The sequence below is a fragment of the Centropristis striata genome, chromosome 5 (genome assembly GCF_030273125.1).
Source record: "Centropristis striata isolate RG_2023a ecotype Rhode Island chromosome 5, C.striata_1.0, whole genome shotgun sequence".
Classification (NCBI taxonomy): domain Eukaryota; kingdom Metazoa; phylum Chordata; class Actinopteri; order Perciformes; family Serranidae; genus Centropristis; species Centropristis striata.
Window position 1 is genome coordinate 22496563 of NC_081521.1, and position 26218 is coordinate 22522780.

Sequence of the window (26218 nt, forward strand, 5' to 3'; positions counted from 1 at the left end):
ACGGGATGACATTTAGCAGGAATTATGTTCCATATTATGTTGTGTGAGCCTGCGTCCTGTTGGTCATCATGATACCATCATTGTGCATATGTCTGCATTATCTTAACCAGTTTTACAACTCCAAACAATCAGCTCTCAAGCAGGAAGTGCGCACACACAACAATGGCCTATTGAATCATTTTTTTCTCGTTCTCCTCCTTCTTTTATGTGTCTCCTCTCCAGCCTCACAATAGTGCTCTGTTAGTCTCCGAGGGGAAACTTGGGGCGGGTGAAAAGCGCCAGCTCTATGGAACACACTCGCAGAGAGAAGCCTGTTGTTTCTGCACAGCGGATGGCCATTTGGTAGCGCTTCCACCCAGCCCTCCCCCTTCTCCCCTCTCTCTCTCTCTCTCTCTCTCTCTCTCTGCCTCGCTCGGGCCCTCTCAGCCCCTCCTCTGCCGCTCTGTTGCCTAGCAACGGAGGGCTGGAGCAATCGGAGCAGGGGCAGAGCGATTCAGGGAGCAGATTGGCGGATGATTTATTAGCTGGGCTGGAGAGCAGTGAGCCCAGGCAGCTGAAATGGAGCCTTAAACTGGAGCCGACGTGTGGAGAGGGGAGGAGGGAGCCAGGGAGAGAAAGAAAACGAGAGGGGGGAGGAAAGAGGGAGCAGGCACACGGCTCTTCTATGGAGACGGACGGACAGACTGTGTAAATAGTACAGTTGGGGAACATAATTAAGGTGACATAATTAGGACAGACGCACAGGCTTCATAGGCAGGTCTAGTTATTGACTATTCCTGCCGTCACTGTGGAGCAGGAAATCTCAATCCAAACTCTTCCCCTGAGCGGTCCCTCGGTGGGATAAAAAAAACAAGCTCAGCTTGAACAGCAGAATCCCCCTCTGTCTTAAAAACGACCCTAAAAAAAGTCGTTTTATAGGGACTTACTTTTTGCACCTGCAGCCTTGCGATATTTGTGTCATGTTGAGGCACTTTTTCTTCTTCTCTGGTCAAATATGTTTGCCAAATGAATAAATCTAATTGATTTTTTGTTGTAGCAGATTCCACAACCTCAGTGCTCTCACCTTACTCAAAAATAACACATAATTTTAATGATCCCTACAGGATGCAGGTTTATTTAAATATTGCAGCATCCAACATTTTTAAAACTAATATTTCAATAGAATTCATTTATTGTCTTTGCAAAGTACAGTGAAATTAATCTGCAGTCCTGATGGTGCATTCATACACATTAAACATAAAATATGAGACAAATAAAATGTATTATAAAAAAAAAAATTCTATGACCTATAAACATTAAGATAGCTGAGATATTTCCCTTGTGGATATTGCAAATAAACATATAATATGGTTAGTAATAAATACGTAAATTCTATATCTATATTTGTATGTTTTATATGTGCAATATCCAAAGGTTGATATATTGCACATATACATCTATATATTTGTGTAATTATTTACCTATTTTTGTCATCGCCTGTCAAACAAACTGTCATGTTGATCCTCTGAACCTCTGCAGTGGCGTTCCACTGGTCACATGAAGCTCAGTTGACTGACAGTCCAAATGGTAATCTGCTCTTAACCCCTTGAGTGGTTGGAGATGGGTGTCGGATGTTGGGGGGATCGATTGTGTTGGAGACGGCTCCATCTACTGGCTAATCAACCGCTACACCTTTTGCTGTGATTAATGCAAATTAACTGCTGTCTCATGTCACTGATGAGGACAGGCTTTTTTGTTCAGCTGACAGCTCTTTTACGTCTTGGGGACTCTGATGTTTGATTATTTAGTCTGGTTTAACTCAGACCTATACTTTTACATTTTGTTCCTCACAATTACACTGTTGACCTCTACAACTTGAGACTGTTGAGTTTGTTTACATAATGGAGAAAAATACAGTCACCCGTTCCTGTTGTTGAGCCGGCCTGTCTTTCTCGCCTGTAATTTTCCCTCCTCACAGACAGTTGTGTTTTGCAGCTGGCTGTGTCACTTCTGTAAATTTGGCCTTTGTTCCCCCAGCAAAATCTGAGTATGTAAACAATCTGTGGTTACATAACGTACTGTACATGCCATGGAAAATTAACTCCTGACACTCAGCACAGACTCCATGTCTGGTTTTCCTTCTCACTTGTCTCCATCCACCATGTCCGAGACCTTTCTGCACACAAATTGTATCAGCCTGCCTCCCCTCTCCGGCTGGCAGCTAGTTGAGTTTGTGCCTCTGTGTGCCCAAAGCTCTGAATGCATTTAAAGGACTGCTGTAGTTTCTGTTTCAATGAAGTAGGCAGCATCTGTGTAGTTTTTAATAACAAAACCGTGGCCTGGCTTTCCCTGTGCGGGGGTAGAGACATGAAGCCTGCTCGTGCAGTGTTAGAGGATCGAGAACAGGCTGAAATGAGCACCGTGGCCGACATGAGCATGAAGCACAGGACTCCACTCCGGGTTTTCCAGCCTGCTGCAAACCAGAGGCTCTCTTGCAGAAAGATCACATGTAAAGCCTTCCCCTTTGTAGTGGAAGAGCAGAGAGTGACAAGCTATTTCTTGCTTGTAAAAGAAAAGGAGAAAAAAAAGCAATGTACCGTCAGAGACACTGTGGATTTGTCCCTTAATTTTTCCTTTACCTGTGGTTGGACGTAGAGATTTGTGCCGTGCTCCCTGAGGACTTTTCCCCGCTTTTTGCTGGAGTTACTTGGTGGAAACGGTTGGCTGAGATCACTGAGGGACGGGGCTCGCCTCTGGAACAAGAAAGTAAATCTGTTGGTTGTCTGCTTCGCTGGTTATGAATGTTTTCAGCCTCCGCTTTTTATGGCTCGCGGTCTGTGGCTCTTAAAGGAGAAGAAATTAATTTCAGGTTGTTCAGATTTTTTGCTATTTATTTGTTTCTGATGTTGTTTTTGTGCCCGTTGACGGGAGGTGGTGTGTGCACATTGAGTTTTCATGTCAGATTAAACCCCGATGTTGTAAAGTAGCAATTTCTGTCATCCTGCCCTTCATCTCCTTTCACTCACGTAAGGGTGTTTTTGTCTGCTTTGAATTTTGACGTGTTTTTTTATTTTAATAAAATTGCCAAATGAACAGAAAAAACAGAACCATCCACAATGATGCTTTTTCTTGCTTTACAACTCTCAAGTTAAGGCTTTAGCTTTAAACTTTTCACTATCAATATGTATACTGTCAAGTATGTTTTTACATCAGATTTTATATTTTTTAGCAGTATTTTCTCTCCACTTAAAAAGACCAGCGTCTCTCCCTGCCTCACTTGTCATTTCCTCTCTCGTTTTGCCCTGACATGGCTGTGTGTTTTCTCCGGAGTTTAAACGGCGACAGAGATTTCTAGATACGCATCAAACCTCCCCGACCACAGACTAGTGAAATGAAAACAATGTTTTTGTCGTGGTGTTAGTCTGTAACTTTGTGCGGTCGCAGTTTAGCTGACTTCACAGATAACTAACTGTCTCTTTTCTCTCTCTCTCTCTCTCTCTCTCTCTCTCTCTCTCTCTCTCTCTGTCTCTCTCTTCCTCTGTGAAAAAAATTGCAGAAGCGCTTCATTAAAGGGTTGAGACAGTTCGGCAAAAACTTCTTCAGGATCCGAAAAGAGCTTCTGCCCAACAAAGAAACGGTAAGACAATTTATTCTTTCTTTACTGTTAAACTTTTTCAGTGTGTGTGCCATTTGTTTTACTGAAACACATCAAATGAGCTACATGTGGTTTGCTCGCAACTAATGGGAAAGTGTGAGCAGTAAAACATTTTTTCGTGTGATATTTCGAGCAAACCAGAGGCCTTATTGATAAGAAGTAAGTGCTGCCTGCCAACAACTGTGCTGCAGTATTGTCAGATCTCCCATCAGGCTATGTGAAAAAGGAAACATCTTGTTATACCTAAAAAAGGGCTAAATGTACTTTACAGACAACCACTGAAACCTTACAAGTGACACACTGAACATTAATTAGCGCTCTCTGTTAGCAAGTAGTAAACAAGTTGTGCAGATGTGCTGTGAGCCACAGTGTTTATAGCAGATCTCAGGGTCTGAAGAGCAGCCTGCTTCATCTCATGTTTGAGCTAAAGTGTTACAGCAGCACTCGAGATTTTTTTGTTTTTGTACATTTTCACCAACTTTCAGAGAAGTTGGCTCTAAAGTGCAGCATAATGGATTCGACGAGGATTAAAAAGCAGCTTGCGATGGGAGCCTTTTAGGTGAACAACAAACACGAAATCTCTAATAGTTGTGCTTTTAAAGGGAACATTTTTATTTAGCGTGGCAAAGTGGAAAATTGGAGTTGAATTATAGAGACAGAAGACACATGATTCTTTTAAAGGCCCAGTCAGTTATTTTTGATCACATAAAATGGATATATATTAAGGCTGGGCTGTATGGAGAATACCAATATCCAGTATTTTTGATCAAATACCTTGATATTGATATTGCATCAGTATTGCAGGGTTGGATATTCTTGCTTTCACGAAATATTTATACAATGGGATTTTAAATAAATATTCATAATTACTGGGGATCTAATAATTAAGTGGCTAAATGACAGAAGACACACATGTTTCTTTTAAAGGCCCAGTCAGTTATTTTTGATCATATAAAATGGATATATGTTAAGGCTGGGCTGTATGGAGAATACCAGTATCCACTATTTTTGATCAAATACCTTAATATCGATATTGCATCAGTATTGCAGGGTTGGATATTCTTGCTTTCACAAAATATTTATATAATGGGATTTTTAATAAATATTCATCATAAATGTGAATCTAATAATAAAGTGGGTAGAGGGAAATAATATAATGGCTTAACACAGGCTGGTACAGTAAATTAAAGTTATTATATCACTGTAATTCCGTCTTAAAAACCAAGAAATAATCATTATTTGATATAATATAGATATATTGCCAAGTCCAAGGTACATTATTATTATGAGTTAAAGATGTCGTTTTTTTAATTTTTTTAACTGATCATAGCTGAAAAAACAGGCTCCTTCGTGTGCTAACAACAAATTTTAGACAGCATCAGAAAACATCAATAACTTTTTGAATTACACGATTTTGTGCAAGTCATTGTAGTAAAAAAAAGACCTAAAAGTGAAAGTAGGTAAATGAATTTGGCTCGTTCTTCTGTTTACACCAAAACAAAAAATATGCTGAGGATTCAATTATAAAGCATGTTGTTCTCACATTTCTCTGTCTCTGTAGTTTTTAAGATCATCAACAGAAAAATTTGGTTCAAGGAGACGAAGTGATTTAATATTTGTTGCGCTTTTAGGAACTGTAATTGTGTTGTTTATGTACACTGGTGGAAGCATGTCAGAGTTTCCCCTCCTTTGTGTGTGTGTGTGTGTGTGTGTGTGTGTGTGTGTGTGTGTGTGTGTGTGTGTGTGTGTGTGTGTGTGCGCGCGCGCACTCGTCAATGTGTTAATCATTACTGAACAACTGTGTGACTTGTTTCATGATACAAACGGGTCAAATCTATGACTAACAATGATAAACAACGGTTAAGCTTATTAAATGTGATCATTATGTCGAAAACCAAACATAGCAACCACATAAACTCTGAGTTGTAACTCTTTAAGCTGACTAACAGCATTTTACTCCTTTATATCTGCATGAGGAAAACCATAAGAGCTTGAGAAGTGCTTGATTTTTATCTTGACTGGCAACAAAGGGAACACGCTGTACATGTACATGTTGCTTCAAAGACCTCCACACCTTTGACTTAGCTGTTAAATTATTCTTAGATATGCATTTTGATTCACAAAGCAGTGCAGACCTTGCTGTTTCTGTGAGGCTGCTCCTGCTGGAAGTGTGCCGATACAGTGCTGACACAGACATCAAAGGAAAATCAAAGGTGTTTGTCATACTTCTCACCACTTCATTTCCTTGTCTGCTGTGAGATGAGGATATGTCAGCCCTGCTTCTCAAACACCCCCCCCCCCCCCCCCCCCCCCCCCCCACACACACACACACATATCATGTAATATTTTTTACTCAAAAACTCTTTAGTGTCACCTCCTTTTGTGCTGCATTTTTTATTCCTCAAACCCAATTTGAACCTCTTGAATAAGAGATTAAAGTGTATGAACACAGTTTCCTCACAGAGGTTTCTTCAATTATTTTTACTGGTTTTGAAATATACGACTAGTCCAGTTGATTGGCTATAAAGGAGGTATTAATGTAATTCAACCTGGAGGGGGAGTCTACTTGGCAGGAGAGGTAATAGACCTCCTCCAGGATCTAGGCCTGCCACCACCACAGAGCAGAGAGAGATTAATTTTCCCCCTACAAATGGAAAATAAACTGCCCTTTAAACATATGAAAAGAGGAGAAAATGACTGGGAGAGCACGGGGAGGGTAGCAGCAACTGGAGGAGAAGGGGTAAGGTGGGGCGTTAGCTCAATATAGACACTGAAAAGCTTGTGTTGTCGCACAGGAAAATATAAACTCTTTGCTTAAGATTGAACTTGCTTTTGTGCTGTAAGACGCATCTGAGCGAGTGCCAGTCAATACCCCGAGGAAAGCTCCATTTATTTTCTACCTGCTCGTTCCTAAATCCTATCTGTGCAACATGAGCACAACAAGATATTTTAGTTCCCGGGAAGCGACACAGATTTTCCCATTATCTCCAGTCACACAGGCGCATATTTCTGTCATCCCGCTTGCATGCAAAAAAGAAGCATGTTGCAGAAATGAGGGTGTTCCTGCCCTCAGTCCTGGCCGGACCACTGTTGTTGAGCAGAGTGCAGAGTATGAAGCCCTCTGGCTGATATCCAGAGGTCCAGTACAGTGTGTCTGCCCCTTACTGTTCCTCCCGCTAGCCCCTATTAGCTACGCTGCTCCTGAAGTGCCAGCGCGGCTCAAACACCCAGTGCCAAGGGTAAGCACCCAGCGCTGTGTAAACACACCAGGCCTGACTAGCACTCAGGAATGCTTTATATAAAGTCACATAAAGGCCCAGAGGGGGAACTTGTGGGTGTGTCGTCTGACCGTCTGCAACCAGCTTTTGCTGCCACCATTTCCTGCACTCAAGAGAGGACGTCATGGAACAGGAGGCTGGTGCTCCCACAGTTTAAACAACCAAATATGCTGAAATGGCAGATCAACAGATATCTCTGCTCCTGATATATTTTCCCTGAAGGGGTTATCATGAAATGTAGTTTAAAGGGATATTATCAACACACAGTGTTTGCTGAACAGCTACTGCTCCGTTTGCTCTGCTGCCAAACAGAGAAATTGAGAGTTGAAAATGAGATAAAATCAGAAAGTTTTGACTAATTTTTATTTGCACTGATTCCAAATCAGTGTGAAAAGTGGTGGAAAAGGGTACTGCAGTTATCTTTAGAATTAAATGTTTTTAAGGTGTTAATGTGCAAATAAGATCACAATAATATTACTGGAACTATACTATTCTATTCAGTGTATGGGTTTTGCAATATGCTGGAAATGACAATAAAAATAAAATATTTATCATGTAAAAACTGCACATGATAATGTCTTCCACTTATGTATTAATATTTTCAGTGTAATTCATTAACCAAAAACCAAAGATTAATTTGACGGATAGCAATTTTTTATTTTTTTTCCCAGATTTTATATAGATGATCACAGGAAATCTTTAAGCCATGATGATTGTGAGGTCTTAATTGTGTATCTGTCATTTTAACAGTCCTATTTGAGCGTTTAATTATAATTTGCATCATCGAGTAAAAAACAAAAACATCAACTTGTACCTAAAACTGAATCCAGCACAGCTTTTTCTTCTGTGTCCTATGACTGAGATTAGAAATTGAATGAAAAGACAAGTAATTTATTTACTTTACAGCCATGTATCAGTGTATTGTATATTTATAGATCATAAAACTGTATCACAATAGAACATGAAGCAACTATAACCTAATAAACTAGATGAATGGTTCAATGGAAAACAATTTACAAGCAGAGAACAAAAAGCTGGGTGTGTATGTGTGAATGTTTATCAGTTCAGTTTTCCCTCGAGGCTCCGTTCCTGCATCCTGTTGTTTATTCTCTTGTGAATGCTCCGCTTCTACTACATGTTTAAATATTAAAGTTCATACAGTATATCAGCACAGAATTAGCATTAGCACCAGCATAATTGTATTTTTTAGTCATTTCTTGTTAGAATTGTGAAGAAATTAGGTATAAATAAAACCTAACAAATGTATTTATATTAATCTATATGATAATATAACACCATTTTAATAATGCAGCCAGTTGGTATGTGCAAAGCAAAACATCAGCTGCAGGTCCTGCAGAGTTACAGGACAGGAGGAAGAAAAAAGAATAAAACATTAAACTGATTCATGGAGACATTTTAATACTGCTGGTTCCTGCTTTGTTTTGGCATGGAGGTGGAAAACACAGAAAGGTGCAGTGTGTTAGAAAAGCTAACAAAGGTGAAACCACAGTGTGTTTTTAGATAGTTTTTAGGTCAAACAAGTCTCCTCAGAGGGCAAACGGTGTGATTACAACAGCTGGATGCGTAGCGGTCATAAAAAAATATAAGTTCAGCGTCTGGTGATTTGTGTTTGTTGTTAGCTTTGGTGACGGAACAGTACAGGGCATTGAAGTCGCTGTAGAGGATGTTTTATCATTTTAAGGACTATGGGCATATGGCTGACCTGAGCGCTATGTCTGATTTTTTTTTTTAAACGCTGCCTTGCTTGTGTCGACACTCTGATCATCCAGGAGGAGATGTGCGGAGCGGCTCTTGCAGCATCTTGTTCTCTCGGAGAAAAGGGAGCACTCCGCCCCCCCAGGCCCTGTCATTTACAGGATGGCCAACAGGAGAACAGTGCTCTCAACACAACCTCACAGCAGATGTTTGCCCTGGTACAATCTGTACAAACGTCAAATTGAATTCATTGCCATGTCCTTAGCTCAGCAGCCAGAACCTTGGGGATGACTGTGATTATAAATACTTTGGTTCAAACACTAATTAAACCAGCTACAAACTACAGGGGCCTAGTCCAGTTGGCAGCAGCTGTCAGTAGTGTGACAGAACAGCTTTGGTGTTTGGTAAATGATATAACTTGTTTAGGCAGTGAAATCGCTGTCGGCTGACGGAAGCTCAACCAGCATGTATTGATGTTCTTTTAGCAGACCACAGGCAATTTAGCGCGGGCAAAAATCTTTTTTCAGGGCCTAATAGACGGAGCACGGCAAGCCGGAGCTCCCTGTGTAATTGAGTTCTTTGGTAAGCTCCATGTTGTGGTTTTTGGGGACTAGCTTATCAGCAGAACACGCAGGATCGACCCTCCAGCGAAAAAAGGCACTGTTGCCATCCAATCTGCTTTCATTGGCAAAAGCGCTTACAGCAGGAAAAACACGAGTGCTGATTCTTCAGCATGTGCATCCCTGACCTGTGAAAGCAGAGCTTATTCAGTCATTCTCCAGCAGAAAGGCACCGCGCAGCAGGGAACGGCTGTCTATTTAACCGCCTTTCACATGCACTTTGCTCCACCAGCCAAAGGTTTCACTACTCAGTCGCCAAAAAGACGCCTGAGAAAATAATTTCTATTTTACCCGGTATTCACCTGGTACCTCGTCATTTTAGCAGGAACGTTTTATCTGCATATTAGGTGACAGGTTCCGAGTAAACTGAGGTAATAGAACATCATTTATATGTCATCCTGTGAAGATTGCATTAATTAAAAATTAATAGGGATGCTGTCACAAGACGGAAGATAAATAAGCACACACTCACTCACTTGGCTCGTGTCAAATAGCTCTGCAGGCATCGCAAACACACTTCTGACCTGCTTAACCACAAGAGCGTTTATAAAGTCCCCCCCCCTACAGTTCCAGTCAGCGTGAGCATGACAGAAAAGTCAAGCATCACTCACTGAAACGATACACTGTACAACCTGTCATGGTCGATGAAGAATACCGAGTCCAGGGGTCGAGCACATACATAATTAAGCCCTGGTTTGATTTAGATCACAGAAATATGTCCCCCTTCACCTCACTGAAATGAATCAGGAGGCATTACTCCCTCCTCCTCCTCCTGCCGCTGCAGACTGTGGAGAAGCAGGAGGAGCACAGGTTCATGCTTCGCTAATGGATGTTTACACAACTATCAGCCATCACATGCTCCCTGCACGTTGGGGCTAATTGTCCATACGATTTTTAGCAGAGATTTTTATTTACGGAGAGATTTAAGTAAGGGCTGTGGTCGGATTCAATGTCGATTGTCCATTGTTATCCTCTGCTGGCTCTTTATTCCTCCCTCTCAGCTCTCCTCCACACTCGGCCCTCCCCCTCCTCAGCTCTCCCCTGCTCTCTCCTCCTTCCCCTGCTCTTGCCAGTAACGGCCTTAACCGTTTGGCTTCATGTCAAAGCAGGGGCCTTTTGTGGCTCTGTCACAAATCTGCCAGGAAAAACAGAAACCATCTGTTCAGGCCTGGGCCTGAGAGGGGATGAGGGTGTAAATACACAAGTTTAGCCCTCACCCTCAGCCCTGCCCGCGCTCACAGGACCACTGAGCCCAACGGAGGATCCTGCACTCCCACTCAGCCTCAGCCTGCACTCCCACCCGCAATTAAACTGTAGTCTGCAGAGGTTTCATGGTTAACCGTATTCAGTCTAAATCTCACAAACAGGAACATGAGACGGTTTACAGCACGCCGACTGAGTACAGAACCTGTTGACTTCTGTTACATAAAAAGTGCACTTGCCACTAGAAACCCTCTGAACCCCAAGCAAGTTCAGGGCTTTCAGTTTTCTTTGTTCCTGTAGCATTTCAATCACTGTGGCCTCGTTTTTCATTGCAATGTAAAAGTCCTTCAACCGTATAGAAACAGCACAATCATGACTAAAAGTAGAGAGAACTCAACAATGTCTTTTGTGCTGTATAACAGAGTTATAATGTCATAAATCATTAAAAAAGAAAATTGCAAGTAGAATTTCTTGGGGGGAAAATGGAATCTATGTGTAAGTGCACACAGGCTTTTACCAATATTGGTAAAGTGGGTCTCCACATGCTATACATAATGAAACTTTTTGTGATGTGATTGTTCTATCTTAATTGGCTTCACAGTAGTGGCAAGGAGCAGAATTTATTATTTTTAATAGGATCCGTTTGGCGAAAACAGTTTAAATATACTGATTTTCATTAAATAAATTCATTCAACTTTAATTCATCTTAAAGTTAGAGTTGGTGTCTTTTCCTTATGGAAGCATTTATTTCACATAATTTCTTCAAGGTTAGAAATGTGAAAAACTGATGATAACTTCTGTGTATACAGTTTCTGGCCATGATAAATAATGTTATTTATGAATGTATTTTCAGGAAAACATGCTGTCAAACCCGCTGCTGGCTTTTGGGGTTAATAAAATCTAATTTCACTTGATTAATGGGGTTAAAATACTTGTTTATATGTATATATATCGTGTCTTTCAGTACCAGAACAGGCTTGTATATTAATATTTTGGATGTTACTCCAAAGAGCACAGATTATTTTTATATTAATTATTCATTTATGGTAATTAAAATAAGTAGAACAAGGGTACAAATCTTTAAAGAACTTGTTTCTCAGTTACGTTTGAGCGTCAAGAAAATGTTGTTGTACATAATCTTGAACTCTACATCCATTTCACACAGACACACACACACACACACACACACACACACACACACACTTGTATGTAGACGACCATTTTAAGTGGCAATAACCGGAGTGGAAGCCCTGAGTGTCGTGATAGGAGGGTAAGCCCTTTCCTTGTCGGATAATCCACTGGCCAGAAAGCTCCTGCAGATGGAAGCAGTCTAAAAGGCCTTATAATACTGAGCTTATGTTGTCACTATCTCATGTATTGCGGAGCGGCAGCAAACTCTGTACTGCTCTGCAATGATTTAGTGGACTGGAAGAAAATTATGGTGCGGAAGCCAATCTACATTTCTATTTTAAGTATTTCCATGAATTTTTAGTGGATATCGGTATACTGTTTTAGATGCAGGTTCAGGGAATGGTTTTACTGTTTTATTCACTGCTCTCATGGAGAAACGCCAACTTTACTCGGAAGCCTCAATAAGTTCGTACAAAGTTGTTGGCTAAACACCCAATCATGGGGAAGAAACAGAAGGCAATGAAAGTTAAAGTGTTGCTGTGAGCATATGGCAGCATGACAAAGTGACTTTGATAGAGAAAAGTATACAGCCAGTGTGAGAGATCGAACGTGTGAGACTTCAGGGAGAACAAATTTGATGTGAAGGCAGCAGAGAGATGTAATCTGTCAATCATTGACACTAATTTACAGCGCAATCCCCCTTTCAACCAAATGCCAGGTTCATGTTTAACTGTATTCCGTCAAATAAATCACATAACGACAGTCATGGAAAAAATTATTAGACCAACTTTTTTATCTTTTTTTTTTTTCATTTTAATGCCTGGTACAACTAAAGGTACATTTGTTTGGACAAATATAATGATAACAACAAAAATAGCTCATAAGAGTTTAATTTAAGAGCTGATGTCTAGCCATTTTCCATGGTTTTCTTGATAATAACCAAAATCATTATCAAGAAAACCATGGAAAATGGCTAGACATCAGCTCTTGAATTAAACTCTTATGAGCTATTTTTGTTTTGAATTGAAGAAAACAAGACTGGTTTAATATTTTTTTCCATGACTGTACCAAAAAAAAGTTGGCTTTTTTTGCTCTAGGCTTTAGTGGAGGCCCAGAGCACATTTCTTCTTGGATTTTAACCAGCAAAAACTTATCAATTCACTCAAATTTAACAAAGCTGTTTTTTTGTTTTCCCATTGACATCTGGCTGCACCAGCTCATCGTTGCACCTGTTTATTCCCATTCAAAAGCCCAAGTTAATGTTTTCATTAGCCCCTGCCTAATGTAATGGTACTTGACACAGTGTAAGTGATGGAGAGGCAGGGTGACCTTTCCCTGTGTCTGCCAAGCTGTTGTTGAGGCCGTGTAGTTGTCAGCCTGCAGAGAGGCACTGCTGAGAACAGTCATTAAGCACAGAGCAAAGCCAGCGCTCGGCACCACTCAACACTTTTGATCTGCACATTTCAATTAGATTTCACATCAGGACGCCTGCCTTCCCTCAGTTAGCACCTGCGCCCTGCCTTCCCCGACTGGCCGGTCGGGCTGAAGAGGGAGGTGCTCAGGAAACGACCACAAGGTTCTGCTACCAACCAGAAATAGATTCACAAGCACATGGCAACATAATATAGGGAGCCTTTTTTTTTTTTTTTTGCTGATATAACCATCATTAGCTGCTATTTTCCTGGCACGGACGAAGATCTGAAAGCTAGAGCTGGGCCATTCATTAAATTTTATTTTCTTAATACAATTTTGGCTTTCAATAATTATGAAAACAAGATCAACAAGGTAATAGGATTATTGTACCACATTCAGGCGTTGCTGGTTTACTGGAAGAATGTATCATTTTTCTGTTTATTTAAATGTATACATATTATATTTATATATATCTATATAAATCTAGATATTCTTATTATATATATATATATATATATATATTTACATTTATTTTAATATTTCAGTTGAATAAAATATAATATCCTTTTTTTTAAGATCAATGAATGCACAATGTTTCAAAAGTCAATGAGTATTTGTTTTAATCAATCATGATCTGAATAATAACCAAAGTAATTTTTTGCTATAATTAAGCGGTGTAACTGTAAATTTTCCACAAGTAGCAGGGTGATCTTTACTTTTTTATCCAACAGTTTTTTGTCTTTTTAAAAAAAGTCCTACTGATTTGTCTCTGCTGAGCTTCTACATGTGGAATCGTTCCCATCGCTCCAGATGTGCTCGTCTGCCACGGTCATGAGGTCTAAAAAGCCCCAGCACAAGCTGTGGGCTGTGGGACAGTTTCACTCTGGAGCTCTGGCTCTGCAGTTACACGGCGCAGCACCTTAATTTACCCTGAAATTTGAGAAGGTTTCATTGAGCTCTGACACCCTCGGTAAATGTTCCCAGCACTGCTTGGCCTGATAAGAAGAGTCCTACAGCCACTGGTAGATATGAATTTCCCCTAAGAGCCACATGAAGGGAGAGCTTATTAAACAAGCCTAATCCCACTGAGTGGAGCTTTTTCTGCCAATCAAAGCAGTGATTTAGAAAGACTTTACTTGTTCCTTAATGTCAGCTACTCACACGACTTGTTGAAGTGATAAAGGAGCAAACACTGGCCAATCCCTGACCTCTGTTCTCTCTCAGCAAACAACTGAAAAACCAACTCGCCTCAAGTAGTTTTGTATTCCACAAGATAAGAAATTAAAGCTGCAGTTACCTTCATGTTTCCATTAATACCAGCCGATTATACGTCGAAATAGCTGGCTCACTGTTATTTTCTCCGTCTAGCATTTCATCATATCCTGTCCTGCCATTGTTTGTTTGGGAACATTTTGATAGAAGATGTTAAGCTGTTGCTGAAAGCTGTTAATGCATTTTAGAGAGCAATGCACCAACTAATTTATGTCAAGTTTCTCAGCTGAAGCGGAGAAAAGAAAACAATCGATAGCCATTAAACCCTGGGAGCTTTGTTGAACAGCAGTTTAACAGACCTCAGACAGTAGATGGGTGCCCTCTGGGCTGTAAAGATTACAGGTGACTTAGTGCTCACCCAACAATCACACCACACCTTCATGAATTTGTTATAGAGAACCTCTAACAAGTGAGAGTTCACAGTGAGGGAGAAAAGGGCAAAGCCCCACAGGAAACTACATAATAGTTCCTGACTCCTGTCGCCAATTTTCAAGGCTTGTGTATTATGAGTGTGGCCGGAAAGCAGCAGTTATTATGCACAGGCTGCCTCAGCAAAGTGCTTTCTGATCCATGATTGCATGTGTTAATGTTTCAGTTGGGTATTGATTTCCTGGCGGCCTTTTGTACACTGGATTTATCCGCCTCGCTCGCTGGCAAGCGAACCCCTCCGAATGTTTGATTAAAGTTCAATTGACTCTTCCAGTGAAGGGGCGAGGAGCCATTTCACTCCCTATTTGTAGCGCCAAAGCTCTGCCTGACATGTTCTTTTGTTCCCATTCAAGCTCCTGCCACCCAGGCAGCCACCAATGCACTGATCCTAATATCCCTGCATTCAGTGAGCCTCCTCGCCTAATCCTGGGACAGACAGGGCCACAGCATAAACATGCCCGGCCAGCTTCAAATCCTGGCATGGACTCCCCCACTCCATGGCCTTTCACTGTGAAATACCATGCTGACTGCTAATGTGTTTTTTTCCACATATTTTATTCAACCTAACTGCGGATATTTCTCAGCAACTATTTCCAGTTTTTCCACAACTTGATCAAATAGACCATTAATTTATTCTTAATTCAGTCTCCTCTTTGCAGTCCTCCTCTGTGTTCCTCCTGTTTGTGTTCTCATGCTATATTTGCCCATTTTAACTCAATCCCTTTTCTTGTTACATTTTAGGGAGAGCTTATTACCTTCTACTACTATTGGAAGAAGACCCCAGAGGCAGCCAGTTGTCGAGCCCACCGCAGACACCGCCGCCAGCCCGTCTTCCGCCGCATCAAAACACGAACCGCTTCAACTCCTGTCAACACTCCCTCACGCCCCCCCTCCAGCGAGTTCTGTACGTATATTTGACCTCCTTCAATAACAGCCAGAGAGGAAAGACGGAGACGTGACCTGATCTATCACGGTGTTGGAGCGATGTATGTGAAGTGTTTTCTGACTCTCTCTTGCAGTGGACCTCAGCTCAGCCAGTGAAGATGACTTTGACAGTGAAGACAGCGAACAGGAGCTGAAGGGCTACGCCTGCCGCCACTGCTTCACTACCAGTAAGACACTCCGTTCCACATTCACAGACACTCATGATGTGGTCGTACCGACTTGCTTGGTTATTCCTGTCTTGATTGGGATCGGTGTGAGGCTGCACTACGCAGCGCTCTGTGACAGATGGGCATCAGAAGATGTCAAGACTAATTTGATCAAATCAGACATGAGCCCACAGCTCATTCACTCTCTCCTCATTATCTTTTGCCTCTTTCACACAGCTGGCTCCCATCTGATTACACTGCCATCACAACTAGGGCGGCTAATAACTTAAGCCTTAAATCGTTAACCCATACGAGTACACAAAATAAATAATTATTGATTCATCTACCTCATTAGATGGGAGACTACAAAGTTACTTAATCACATTGTCTATATTCAACATTATTATTGCAGTTCTGAGACCATTTCTGTGTGTTGTGTGTACTTCTTGCTGCTTGTGAGAGTGTGTTATTTCACAACTGTAAATGGCTTTCCTCAGCCTCCAAGGACTGGCACCACGGGGGCCGGGAGAACATCTTGCTGTGCACAGACTGCCGCATTCACTTCAAGAAGTACGGTGAGCTGCCCCCCATCGAGAAGCCCGTGGACCCGCCGCCATTTATGTTCAAACCTGTCAAAGAGGAAGAGGATGGACTCAGCGGGAAGCATAGCATGAGGACCCGACGGAACCGCGGCTCGGTGCGCACACACTCATCTATCCCTCTATTTTCACCTTCAGGAGCCGTAGCCTCAGAGTTATCCCCTGAGCCAGACTACAAAGCAATAAGTTTTTCATCTCTAGACAAGTAGCACATCATGGACAGCTTTGATATGCATTGTTTCTTAGATTTACTTTTATAAAGATAGTCAGAAAAGTAGGATTCGGGACTTGCAAATGCCGACTTAATTTCTTATTAGGCCTAAAGTCAGTCTTGATTAATGTTTGCTCTGTCTATTGTTATCAGATGTCAACGCTACGTAGTGGTCGTAAGAAGCAGACAGCCAGTCCTGATGGCAGAGCCTCGCCTACCAACGAGGATTTGCGCTCCAGTGGACGTACCTCTCCCAGCGCAGCAAGTACAGACAGCACTGACAGCAAGACAGACTCCATGAAGAAGCCAAGCAAGGTAAACACACCATAGAGTGCTTGAAACATTGTTTTTCTTTTTCTTTTTCTGTAATTTTCTATCGCCTTATCTCAGTGAAATGTACCCTAATGGCTCTGATGCTTTGGCTCCACAGAAGATTAAAGAGGAGGCTCCTTCACCTCTGAAGAGTGCCAAACGGCAGCGAGAGAAGGGAGCCTCAGACACAGAGGAGCCTGAGAGGGCCAGCGCCAAAAAGTCCAAGACACAAGTGAGTCCGCCGTCTTTGTTCTGCTGTTCACGTGTTTCTATAGAATGCATAGACTTGGCGTTATGATACTCATCCTTCTCTCCTCCGTCCCTCAGGAGCTGAGTCGGCCGGACTCGCCCTCAGAATGCGAGGGCGAAGGCGAGGGCGAAGGCGAGAGCTCTGATGGGCGCAGCATCAACGAGGAGCTCAGTAGCGATCCTAAAGACATTGACCAGGACAACCGGAGCTCCTCCCCGAGCATCCCTAGCCCCCGGGACAACGAGAGCGACTCGGACTCGTCTGCCCAGCAGCAGCAGCTCCTGCAGAGCCAGCACCCTCCAGTCATCCAGTGTCAGCCAGGCACCTCAGCTGCCTCCTCAGCACCACCTCCGCCTACAACCTCAGCCCCCTCACTGCCCCCACAGGTCTCCCCCACAGCGGCCTCCGGCTCTCTACCTCCCCAGCCTCTTCCACAGGCAAGCCCGATGTCCCTCATCCAGTCAGGAGCGTCCCTCCACCCTCAAAGGCTTCCTTCTCCACATTCACCTTTGACTCAGGCTCCGCCTCCTGGCCCCCCAGTACCTCCTCAGTCATTACCCAGCTCGCATCACGGCCCCATGCCTCCCATGCCGCATCCACTGCAGCCTGGCCCCTCACACATGCCTCACCCTCACTCCATGCCCCCTCAGGGCTTCCCTGTGGGTCAGTCTCAGGTCCCACCCCTACCAATCCCTGGCCAATCACAGCAGAGGCCGCACACACCTCCTTCCCAGTCATCCTCTCAGAGTGGAGGCCAGCCACCCAGAGAGCAGCCCCTGCCCCCCGCCCCCATGTCCATGCCTCACATCAAGCCCCCACCAACCACACCCATCCCTCAGATACCCAATCCACAGTCCCACAAACACTCACCGCACGTGTCGGCGCCTCCATTCCCTCAGATGCCTTCAAACCTGCCTCCACCTCCTGCCCTCAAGCCCCTCAGCTCCTTATCCACCCACCATCCTCCATCAGCACACCCACCTCCCTTACAGCTCATGCCTCAGGGGCAGCAGCTTCAGCCTCCCCCAGCCCAGCCTCCAGTTCTCACTCAGTCCCAGAGCCTCCCACCATCAGCCAGCCACCAACCTCCTCCAGCTCCATCTCTGCCGCCCTCCGCAGCAGCCTCGCACCCCAACGGGCCACCGCAGCCGCCGTTTTCGTCTCATCCTTTCAATACAGTTCTACCTCCAGCTGGCCCTCCTCCATCCTCATCAAACTCTATGCCTGGCATACAGCCTCCATCTTCCTCCGCTCCGCCCTCCTCCATTTCCATGCCGCTGCCTGCCTCCGTCACTTGCGCCGGCCCGGGCCCAGTACTCCCACCTGTACACATCAAAGAAGAGCCTTTGGACGAGACGGAAGAGCCAGAGAGCCCACCACCCCCACAGAGAAGCCCCTCGCCAGAGCCTACCATCGTCAATACGCCCAGCCATGCCAGCCAGTCAGCACGGTACGTCTACAGTCACTGATTTCTACCCAAACACTATCTGTAAAATAGGAACACACACCTGCACAAGTTGCTATTTATCAGAAGTCTGTTGAGCTGCTTACTGTCTTGTCTGGGGATGCTGATTAGCTCTCAAACACATCCAACAACAAAGAGACTGCCTTCAGATTTTAAGGCTTTGATGTAAGCAATAAATCGAATGTCCTCAGCAAAACAGGCATCCAAGGCCACAATTAGCCCTGAGCTCTGAGGGGCTGATGGCGAGGAATTATCGAGGATGGAGAGCAGGGAGATTAATTACAGTGAGATGCAAGTGAACTGAGGCATCTGAATATGAGTATCTGTAGTTGCCTTGTGCTTAAGTGGCTCTCAGACTGCCAATGAATAGCAATGAGGGTTTTAATACTTACTCAACATAGCAGCAAAAGTCAATGCCAAGGGAGTTTGTTTCCTTTTGAATAATGGACCAGTGTAAGCTTATACAAGCTGTCTTTTCATCTAATGGGACATTATCCTGCCATTCAACATGCAATATTAAACATGAATATCTCTCTAGCCTATTTTGTTTTGTTTGTAAGAAGTATTAATTTATGAACCGGAACATCCTTCCATTTTTCTGAGTAAATATTGAATGTTTTTCTTTGACCACAGGTTCTACAAGCACCTGGACCGGGGTTACAATTCCTGTGCTAGGACAGATTACTACTTCACTCCACTGGCTTCATCCAAACTGGCCAAGAAGCGAGAGGAAGCTCTGGAGAAAGCCAAGAGGGAAGCAGAGCAGAAAGTAAGGGAAGAGAAGGAGAGAGAGAGGGAGAGGGAAAAAGAACGAGAAAGAGAGCGGGAACGAGAAAAGGAAGCAGAGCGAGCTGCGGTGAGTGGTTTTGTTTGTCTCCTTTTAGTTTGCCAGTGGTTAATTTTGTTCCTTTGAAACCTTTCTGAACATGGCGTTTTCTCTCCTCACAGAAAGCCTCCAGTTCCTCTCATGAGGGCAGAATGGGTGAACCTCAGATGGCTGGCCCTGCCCACATGCGTCCACCCTACGACGGCCCCCCCACTACGATCGCAGCTGTGCCTCCATACATCGGCCCCGACACTCCTGCCCTGCGCACCCTCAGCGAGTATGCCCGGCCCCACGTCATGTCCCCCACCAATCGGAACCACCCCTTCTTTGTGTCCCTCAACCCCGCAGACCCACTGCTGGCTTATCACATGCCCAGCTTGTACAACGCTGACCCGGCAATGCGGGAGCGCGAGCTACGAGAGCGGGAGATGCGCGAGAGGGAGATTCGTGAGAGGGAGCTGAGGGAAAGGATGAAACCTGGTTTCGAGGTTAAGCCTCCAGAGATGGACACACTCCACCCTTCCACAAACCCCATGGAGCACTTTGCCCGGCATGGGGCCATCACGTTGCCCCCCATGGCTGGCCCTCACCCTTTCGCGTCCTTCCATCCGGGCCTGAATCCATTAGAGCGTGAGCGACTGGCCCTCGCTGGGCCCCAGCTGCGACCAGAAATGAGCTACCCAGAGAGGTTGGCTGCAGAGAGACTCCATGCTGAGAGGATGGCCACAGTGGCCAACGACCCCATCGCCCGTCTACAGATGTTCAACGTCACGCCACACCACCACCAGCACTCGCATATTCACTCACACCTACACCTGCACCAGCAAGATCCTCTTCATCAAGGTAACAGAAAGCCCTGTATACATGCATGCAAAATGGCTAGAACTGTATAACATATTTTAGTATATTCACATATAGTATATATTAAAATGATAGTAAATTGGAGGGGTTGCAGTCAAAACTTTATAAATTATGTTGAATGTTAAATAGAGGTCTCTTATGACGGCAACCATTTTGTTGTAGCTTTTTATATTTCCTATAATGGATATATCTCCTTCAGAATGAAATCCTCTTTGCACATTAAACAGGGATGTTGCTGAAATTTAATTTACAAACGATGAACATTGAATGAAAGTTAAACATATCACTATTACAGACACATTCAGCCTGTTTGATATATTGACGTTTTGTTTAGTTTTATATTTGTAAATGGATGTTTGCATATTTTAGCTTCATTTTCTGAGTGTTTTATTGTGTGGTATTGATGTTATTGTGTAATATGTTTATTTGTATTATCAGCACAAAGATCTTTAGATTTACCAGTGGTAAATATAATAATAATAATAATAATATTTATTTATAGAGATTTATTTATGTTACAAAGTAGAGAGTCACAAGCAGCAAAAGAAAATGAGAAAAAAATTAACAGTTTGGTGATTAAAAACCAATACAGTGTAGGAATTTTTTTTTTTTTTAAAGTAAAACCCAATTTAAAGCAAATAAAAGACAGGTAAGAGGAAAGTATTTTTTTTAAAGGGACTTAAAGAGGATCACTGACTCAGCTGACCTGATTTCTCCTAAATATAAATATATTAGATATAAAAATATTAGAGAACCAACAATAGAGCCTTGAGGCACACCACAAATTCATAATAACTTTTTAAGATGCAAAAGTTTTAGGATACAAATTTCTATTTAAACTTTTTTAGTAAAACACCAGGAAGTCCATTTTTAAGAGTACTCATTATTATATCGTGATTAACAGTATACCAGATATTGGATAGAAATAAAAAAGACACAAGGGTGATATTTTGTGATTGGAGGCAGTAGAAATATTACTAACCGGCTGAAACAATGCCAACTCTGTGGTTCAAGGTTATAGGAAGAGAAGTTTCTTTAAAGGAAAACTGAAAGTAGAGGACAGTGTAAGCAGGAATCAGTTTCACCCAATTTGTTATTAGCAAAATAAATAATGTACCAGATTTGGATATGGATTAAATGTTTAGAAGAGGTTAATATTAAAAGAGTATCTTGTGCTGTTATTTGAATCAAGTTGTCTGTATATGCAATTATGAATATAATATATAATGCTTCTCTCATAACAGTGAAGAGTGAACAAAAGGGACTTTATGATAATTCCACCTCCGTCTTTTCTAGATTTTAACTACACGATCTGGAACTTCACCTCATATTTTATTGTCTATGCAGTAATGTACAGCATGGACACATGAGATTGGATTAAAGCATATTGTAACCTCATTACATTTCTTATAGAGCCAGCAGATGCTTTACAGTGGATAAATATAGTAAAGTCGTCCCTGCACTCTTTTGGTCAACCTTGAGAGGAGTAACATTATATTAAGCTGTGTATCACTAATGCCTGTAGCATGCACTGTTTATGATACACTGTCGTGAAATGAGTGCACCCTGATCCTAAGACTCTGACGCCCAATAGGTGGTGGTGAATGTCTTGTGTGTCCTCCAGGCTCGGGGGGCCACCCCCTGGCAGTAGATCCTTTGGCAGGAGGACCACACCTGGCTCGCTTTCCCTACCCGCCCGGCGCCATCCCCAACGCTCTCCTCGGCCAGCCGCATGAACACGAGATGCTGCGCCACCCAGTCTTCGGTAGGCTCTCCGCCAGAATCATCTCTCATTAACTGCAATATCACATCCAATCTATCGGTCCGAGCTCTGCCAGATTGCCTGATCAAATCTTTTGTTTGTGCCTCTTCCAGGTACTCCATACCCACGGGACCTACAAGGAGGTCTGCCACCGCCCATGTCTGCAGCCCACCAGCTGCAGGCCATGCATGCCCAGTCCGCTGAGCTCCAGAGGCTGGCCATGGAGCAGCAGTGGCTCCACGGACACCATCACATGCACGGAGGACCACTGCCAGGCCAGGAGGACTACTACAGGTCAGATAAGCTACAGAATTACGCCAAAAAACGTTAAAGGGGGCATGTTGTGCTCATTTCCAGGCTCATACTAGTATTCTGGGCTTCTTCGAGAACATGTTTTACATGCTTTAATGTTAAAAAACACTACAGGTACAGTCATGGAAAAATTATTAGACCATTGTTTTCTTCCATTTCTTGTTTATTTTAATGCCTGGTACAACTAAAGCTATGTTTGTTTGGACAAATATAATGATAACAACAACAAAAAGTCATAAAAGTTTAATTTAAGAGCTGATATTTAGCCATGTTCCATGTTTTTTAAAAGGATTTGGTTATTATCAAGAAATCCATGGAAGAAAACAAGGATGGTCTAATATTTTTTTCCATGACTGTATATTTAGATGGACAGTATGAGGAAAAATAGTCACCTTCTTTCTGAGACACTCCATTTTGGCGCCTGTGTCTTTAAGCCCCTCTCCCAGAAAGAGTGTGTTTGCATTTCATTTTCCAATCATTAATACGTTTGTTGTTTGTGTTTCAGCCGGCTGAAGAAGGAGAGCGACAAGCAGCTGTAACCAGCCAGGGGAGGCAGCGACTGACAGGTGCAGGACACGGGAAGTTGTTACAGAGTTGTTCATTCAGTTTCGAAGAACGGAAAAGGCCAAGTGGATCGTCTGAGAAATTCTTCTAAAATTTGGTTTTTGTTCCTGTCAAGGACTCTCTTTTTTTTTTTTCTTTTTTTTTCTCCAAGACATTGACTTTCTTTGGTATATAGCCAGTAGTGACAACGTCCTCAAGACTCCTGCATGACAAGCTTCCCTGACGTTTTTTTGTAGGTGCTAGAACAAGACACTGTGCTTATCAACAACAAAAAAAAGAAAAGACAAGACCGGTCAGGCCGTTTATGGAAAAATAACAAGTGCTATCTTAAACTCAACATTTATTTTAATACATTGTTGGAGGTTTTTTCATAATTTTAAGAAAAGCTACAGCATGGCGTTTTTGAGTCTGTAAATAGTATATATAAACATATAATTATTATTATAATTATTATTATTACTAGGTGTGGACTCCAAACCAAGTCGTTTCAACCTCCAATATAATTGTTTTGAAGCATTATCCCTTGTTTCAGAGGGGAGCACCATGGCATTATATGAGCAGTTTCTGAGAGTTGTGGTTCAGTTGTGACGTTCCTCTGACATCACTGTGTTAGATTTAGTCCCAAACATACACTATGTAAACCATAAACCTGTCACGCCCACATCCATTCATCACACACCTTTGACACGCAGCAGGTTGTCAGAATGTGTAAAAACTCACTGTGTTGAGTTATTGATTTGAAACACTTGAAGAGGTGACGCAGGAGTCACCGAGGCTTCTGTGGAGTGCACGCCTAAGCCGCGGATTTAAAAAAGAAAACAAAAGTTTGCACTGAGAGAGTTTTCTTGAGCTCCGCTCGATTGGTTTTATCCTTTAAAAAAAATCGATATTTAAGTCAACAGAGAATGATTTTAACTATGATTTTAAACACGTGGACTCCAGAAACATACTTTGCTGAACTGAAGAAATTTTTAATTTGCTTCTCGTTTTTTTATGTTTTTTTTTAATTACCAGGACCTGAATTTTAACTTCACTATATCAGGAGGCTAACAGGACTTCAGGATTGTTTTAAATGTGTGAATGGTTGGTGCTTGTTGTGTTGTGGGGTGTCCTCTTCTCTCCACCTGGTCCGGTCACACGTTTGTTGCAGGGCTCACGTCCGACTGAGTCATCCTCCAACTAGGCTGTAATAATGTTCACTGTGACACTAGAGGGGGGGCCTGCCGACATGTGACCACCAGGAGGTAGAGGGGTCGACGATTGTTTGTGAGCGTGCGTGTGTTATCCTCACGATGTTTTCGTATGCCTTGGTTCCTTAGGGATACACACACGCTCCTGGGCTTCAGGAGTGTGTGTGATTGTGTGTGCCACTGACTGTTACAAGTTGTGTTGACCTGTCGTACCAGTGCACATGAGCCCAAGTTTTTGTTTTTTTACTGTAGCCATGACATGATTTCTGTTTTTTTGTTCCATGCACTAAGACTGTTTGACCGTCATGGACATTTAAAAAACTGTGGCGTTGTTTTTTTAAATTTTCTTTTAACCAAATGAAGAAACTGCACTTGCATTTAAAAGTGACCATATCTTCCCTTGGAGCACTATAATTTACATTTAAACACTTGCAGACATCATCAAACTCATTCCCCACTTTTTAAAAATCCAAGAAAGTCTTTGCAGCCCCGACAAGAACCCGTCACTTTGTCTTGCCATCCGCCCATCGATCCCTGTCTCTCTTCTGACGAAGTACTCCTCATCATCACCTATGCCTCGTTTTCCTGACGATTCCCTTGCCTTTTACTCCCTCTTTTTGTGTCTCCAAAACCTTTGATGTTAAGTGTTGTCAATGGTTTAGCTTCTTGTTTCAAAGCGGCAATAGCAGAATGTAAATTCTGACTGCTAAGATTTATATATATACTGGTATCTTGAAGCTTATTGTATATATGAGTAGTCGCCATGGGATGACACAATGTAAACAAAAAGTAGAAATAATAAGAAAAATTGTGAGTCCTGTGTTCTCTCCATTTGAGTATTTTGTAATTTTTTTGAAAAATTTGTGGAATTAAAATAAACGACTAAGTTACACCACAATAATCGACTTCTTTGTTTTCTTTTGCTGCTGATAAATCATGTTTATTTCTTTTTAACACGTTTGTTTGTTAGCTGAGGTAGAGCAGACTGCTAAATCCCATCAGCCGTGAGACACAATAATCCTGTTTTAAGGGTAAACAATTTTGATTACTCACTGCTCATTGACAGAATGGCACAAAAAAAGAAAGCATAAAACATGCTTAATTCCTTCTGTTTTTTTTACATGTGTGAAATGTAATTCTCCAGCTGAGCAAAGGGACTGATGCTGGCTCTGTTTTGATAATACTCATGTCCTACATTTGCTCTTGAATAATGGAGTTTTTGCTTGACGGGAGAAACGTGTTACAGAATAGATCAAGCCTTCCTGTTTCTTGTTTTTTTTTCCAGCCTTCCATTTTCTCAGCTCCACAAACACTGAGCTTTAAGAGATCACCCCAGCAGCAGGTAGTAAATCTCAGAGCTGAATATTGCACTGCTATGGTATAATAACATCAAAGCCAGGCTAAGCCAGAAGGAACACTTACTCAGGCTGAGATGCCTTGCTATCAGCAGGGCAGGGCTGTCATTTCATCCTGTGTGTGTGGGGAGTGATAGACCAGCAATCTGTGATGGTGTGCCACAGCGATGGCTGTCATTTTGAGAGGGAGCTATTATTCTGCTGCCGCTCTCTGAAATGATGCCCTGTCCTCGGGAAAATCGAGGTTCCTTGGATGCTCTATCCTGGGGCTGTCATGTGACGGCCGCCTTGTGAGGAGGTGCTGCTTGTTGTCGCCGGCTCGCCTCACCTCCCCATAAGACACAACAAGACGTCAGAGGCAAGCAGCGGCGGCTGGTTGAATAATTCATCTCCCCTCCTCCTCCTCCTCCTGCACACCAGCGATGGAGCGACTGTGACTTGTGTCAACTCAAATCCTTCTCATAATACTGTGTGTACCCCTCAGGCAGGCACACAGGGAAACATAGTCTCAAAAAATCTGCTCTTTCTGTCTGAATAGCAATATTTCTCGCTGTTCTCGCTGTGTTATTGTATCTTTTGCAGCAGGTCTCGGACATGGAGCCTCCTCATCTCCTTCATCCTCCTGTCTCTCCTTCCGCTCCGCTGGGCCTGCCTGCTGCAGAGTGTGATGCTCGGTGGCAGAGAGGAGCCTACATGCTATTAGTGCGTTCAGTCGGAAGGTAGC

General features: G+C 42.8%; 1 protein-coding gene across 4 annotated transcripts in view; it reads left to right on the forward strand.

Moving 5' to 3' along the window:
• The window catches only part of rerea (arginine-glutamic acid dipeptide (RE) repeats a), a 140230-nt gene extending 115204 nt beyond the window's left edge, over positions 1-25026 (forward strand). For all 4 annotated transcript variants that reach the window (XM_059332409.1, XM_059332410.1, XM_059332408.1 and 1 more), the window contains 12 exons: positions 3536-3616; positions 15438-15600; positions 15716-15808; positions 16285-16484; positions 16751-16912; positions 17028-17141; positions 17237-18609; positions 19258-19480; positions 19573-20293; positions 21906-22076; positions 22187-22367; positions 22891-25026. In XM_059332409.1, the coding sequence (XP_059188392.1) occupies positions 3536-3616; positions 15438-15600; positions 15716-15808; positions 16285-16484; positions 16751-16912; positions 17028-17141; positions 17237-18609; positions 19258-19480; positions 19573-20293; positions 21906-22076; positions 22187-22367; positions 22891-22924 (3516 nt within the window). In that variant the 3' untranslated portion in view covers positions 22925-25026. The remainder of the gene's footprint in view (positions 1-3535; positions 3617-15437; positions 15601-15715; positions 15809-16284; positions 16485-16750; positions 16913-17027; positions 17142-17236; positions 18610-19257; positions 19481-19572; positions 20294-21905; positions 22077-22186; positions 22368-22890) is intronic.
• Positions 25027-26218: the final 1192 nt, after the last annotated feature.